At 37.9% G+C, this 4678-nt stretch overlaps 1 protein-coding gene across 1 annotated transcript; it reads right to left on the reverse strand.

Moving 5' to 3' along the window:
* Positions 1-543: 543 nt before the first annotated feature.
* On the reverse strand, positions 544-2641 carry nccrp1 (P1, F-box associated domain containing; the record flags this gene model as incomplete). Its single annotated transcript, XM_035666636.1, is given in 4 exon segments — positions 544-639; positions 800-896; positions 1009-1089; positions 2401-2641. Coding segments are annotated over 4 exon segments (416 nt in total), but the record flags the coding sequence as incomplete, so codon positions are not given.
* Between the last annotated feature and the right edge of the window lie 2037 nt (positions 2642-4678).

Genomic DNA, 4678 nt, shown 5'->3' on the forward strand with positions numbered 1-4678 from the left:
TTTACTAGATATTTTGTTTTCACAATGCAAATAAAAAATACAAAATTAGGTAATTGTCACTTATTAAGCTTAATAATTAATTGATATTTTCTTAACTTACCAAATTGGTTTAGTTTTACTTAAAAATTTGAAGGTAATTAGTGCCAACATTTTTTTTTTAGTTAAATTAACTTTTCTATAGTATCCCAGAATGGACAAACCAAACACTGGCTCTAGATTGGAGTTTCGCGGACACCGTAGTTCCTCCTTTGTGCATGGAAGTTGAGGATGGTTAGAGGCCAAGATAAAATAGATAATTTTGCAAAAGACGAGCAATCCCAAATCATAACACTATTTCCTGCATATTATCTACACAAACACGCCAGACACCTGCCCATGCCCAATCTATTCAAACATTTTATATATAACCTACATGACAGACTGTGAACTGTACATGGTTCCATATACGTGTATACCGACCACACTGATAAGGCCACTGTGATAAGTAATTACACATGCACTGATATAAGGGCTGGAGGTGGGTGGGGTTGCTTATTAACCCACCAGTCTTGGATGACTATTTCAGGCTGAAAATCATCCAGCAGCTCTTCCCACAGTCCTTCTGCCTTCAAGTCCACAACCTGCTCCATGGAGAACCAGCTGAAGATAAGAGAGCAGAATAAGAGTCACAGTTTAAGTTGTAGCCTGATCTTACATTTTACCTAACCAACTGTAGGTGCAGGTACTGTATATGCTCACTGGTCATCCCTGTTATAATAACCAGCTGCATGGTAGACATCAGATCCCCAGTGTTACCCACCTGAACGTTGGCAGTTGACAGATCACAACACCTTCTGGGATGCCACTGGTATCATAGGGGAGGACCTCCGTGCTCGTGGTCCAGCCGCTGAAGTCACCTGTGCATTAATTAAGAGAAACATTTACCTGCTTCAAGACTTTATACAAAACTTCATTCATTCCCTTTGTTTTCATTTGCTGCCACATGTGCTGATCCGTCCTGTCTCTCACCATCAGGTTGAAAACGCGGAGGCCCACGTGGTGGCACTTCAGACAGTTCAGGTTCAGGCGGAGGGGTGTCCTTGCTCAAGCCTGAGAGAAATAAGACAAAGAGACAACTGTAAATGGTACCACACCTACTGAAGCCGCTGTGATCCCACTGTAAATACCACAAAGCCAAAGAATATATCTTTCTGACAGGGTCACTGGGTGTGCCCCTGTGTGAAAAACTGTAATTATTAGTCAGCAGCTCATAAAGCTCACACCTTAATCTCCAGTGTCGCTCTGTGTGGGGTCATTGAAGAATCCGACTTTTCAACTTGCACTCTTTAACTCTTTTTTACAGTAGTCACTTGAGTTTACAAAAATGACAGTGTGCAATCCAATTACCTACTTTTGCTTATTCCAGTTCTTTGTTTTAATGCTTAATGTAATGTAAATGTAGATACATGCTAGGCTAGCTATGGCCTCCTAATCCAAAAAAATAAAAGTCTCAGATGTCGACAGATTTGTTTGCTTTCACCACCAATGTTGCTAGCTTACCTGTAAGAAATTTTTTCTTTCTTTCTTTTGTTTCATTTTCTGTCGTATGTTATCAGACAGACAGTTTGAAACCTTTAGAATACAAACTTTAATGTAAACATATACCACAGAGCATAAAACACACATTTCTGTGTTGCGACACTTCTGACACCACAAACAGAACTACATTTGCCTCTATTTTCTGCTCAATCTTAGTGGAGCTCTGAGAACCTTTGGAAAATAAAACCAACATTTTAGCTCACTGTTTAAAATGAGGAATAGAACTAACAAAACTAACTAAATGTATGACAAGTGTGACGTAACTAACTAACCTTTATGACACTGTTTGTTTCTATGGTTGCCACTATCCCTGTGTACTGTACTGGGTATATATATGAGCACCGCTGTTTATTTAAGCAGATAAGGCTATAAAGTGCACACTTTACATCAAAACCAAACAGCAATGAAGACATCCTCAGGAACTGTTAACACAGTGTAGTCTAGTCTTGCGTTGTACTTCCCCAAACTGTCAGATTTCACAAAGCAAAGCTGCTCAGTTTAAAAAGAACTGGAGGAAGCCTGTGCTTTATTCTCTCAGTTGTTCCACAGTAGTAGTACTAGTTGCAACACAGTGAAACCGCCTCAGGATCATTTCAGGAGTGAACTATTTTGTGATGACTAATGAATCAAAACTTTGAAACACCCATACTCAAGCCAAAATGTAGACCTACATTAACATCTGTATCAGCACTTAACTGTAAATCAGTATTATTGAACTTTGACCCCTCCTCGGCTTCAGTACTTAAACTTACAGCTGTCTTTGGATCAGTACTGAGCGATAAAACATGCGCATGAGTCGTGTGTGTGGCGGTGTGGAGGTACCGTGAGGCGCAGGGTTCTTCAGGAAGTTTCTGCCGAGCGGTCGGGCTTCATACACGGACTTCCAGTCCAGGCTGTCGGGCAGCGGGGCGCCCTGCAGGCTCCACTCAGCCTCACACTTCTTCTTCCATTCAACGGCAGACATGGTGCGATCGAATATTGTTAGAAATCCACCCAGAAGTCTGAGGGCTTTCCTTATCCTCTGTAGTGTACGACACACCCCAGTGTCACAATGCAAGTGCTGTCCGGCCTCTTAAAGGCACAGTACTTTATTTAATCCTGTTTCCAATCGAGGCTGATAAAATAATAATAATAATTAATAAAATAAGCATTATAATTAATAACTTTATCAGCATAATTGTGTATATAAATGCACATACATTTAAACATACATATATAAACACACATATACAGACATATATGCTGATTGAATCGCAAACAATAGCATAAACCAATATAATGATGATATATAAATGGTATTAAAACTAGTAACAACTACATTATTGTGGAACATTAGCAAATAATTTAACAGAAATATGGTAGGCATTCCAGGTGGCATTAGAAATAATTGTTTTATTTCCAAGTCTTTTCTAAATACATGCCTTTTATCATTGAACTCGAAATGTGGCCATGTCAATAAATTATAACGGCTAATTTCAGTTTTTAACACATTTTTTTAAATTAATTTAAATTAATGTGTTAAATTTAACAGCATTGGGTACCAAGTTGTGATGACCAGGCATTTTTTGCCGCCCCTACAGATCCACCCTTAGCTACATCAATAGATAATAATGTTAAATAATTAAAACGGAGTATATAAAATCAATACTTTATCATTCACCTTTCTTTTTGTCCTGTACTACCAATGAGTAGTAAAAAACACATTTGAACTTCATTTTACTCTTCTTTTTATTTTTCGACCCCATTTAATGTACTTTCTGTTTTTGGAGGATGCAGGACAACTGCAACGCTCCAAATAAAAGTGATCACAAAACAGGAACCGGATTAAAGCAGGAGAAAAATAATCTGTAAAACAGGATTTGATAGGACAAACTGGTAAATGAAATAACAAAATGTATGTCTTTTAAATATACTTTTTAATAGTATTTGAATCTAAGCATAATTAATCACTGTGTAAATTGTTTTGAATCACATCAATTAACTAATTACAATTGACCACAGATATAGTATTCAAGTTGCAGACTGCAGAATCCATGGAACACACCTTTGAACAATAAATCACTTATATTCTACAGTTTTATGAGTCAGCAGTGGCAGCCTGTCTGCTAACTCTTATTGTTTCTTTCCCAAGCACTTTGCCCCTATGATTACTCCATGCTTGCAGGAGGAGACACTACTGACCTTTGCACTGCTTAGGTTGATGTGCTGTACGTTTACTGGGCAGAGATGAATTTATGCTCATGGTGCACTGATAGATCCAAATGCAAGCTTTATGTAGGCCTGTTCAAATGAAGGGGTGGCTGTATCAATAATGAAATGAGTTCAGCAGGGTATTTCCAGCTTCACCTGTTGGAATGAACAATAATGTCACATTATTTGGATTCCTGGCTTTGTAGACTCTTTAAACTCTTCTTTTCCCTGTCTTTTAGGCCACGTTCACACTGCAGGCTCAAGTTTGAGTTTTTGCTCAAATGTGACTCAGATCTAATTTCTTTATGATGGTGTGAACAGGGCAATTCAAATGGAATCTGGTCTTTTAAATTTTGATTTGGGCCACTTGTATGTGGTCTAAATCAGATACTGGTCGGATTCTTTGCATTGTGACCTCAGTGTGAACAGTCATATAAGAATTCATGTGACTTTTATGTCACTCTAGATCTACATTCATCATGCGGATCAGTTCTGGTCTGTGATCTGTCGCACTGGAATCTGATATGGGCCACAGATCTGAACAATAAATCAGAACTAAGGCTTGCAGTGTGAACGTAGCCATAGAGAGGTTAAAGCTCAAGGTCAGCTGCAGATAGTAACTAGTTTTCACTATAAACTTAAATGGATGTGTAGTGAGTTTTGTTTAGAGAAAAAATACATATGTAATCAAAATGTATTCATTAAAAAATTGCTTACATGTTTTTACTGAAACTAAGATTTGAGCAATGATCTGGGAATATTTAAACACAGATGGAGTCATGTCCGTCTGTTTATTATGTACTTTCCAGTATATGGTAATTCTGTGATATGCACTGATATGATTGTTGAGTTGAATATGGGTTTCTTATGAATACCTAGATTTGACAAATTGAGAAAGGCAGGGTCTACA

This window comes from Morone saxatilis, unplaced genomic scaffold, assembly GCF_004916995.1.
Source record: "Morone saxatilis isolate NCDOM2014 unplaced genomic scaffold, NCSU_SB_2.0 Contig20, whole genome shotgun sequence".
In the NCBI taxonomy this organism is placed as follows: Eukaryota; Metazoa; Chordata; class Actinopteri; family Moronidae; genus Morone; species Morone saxatilis.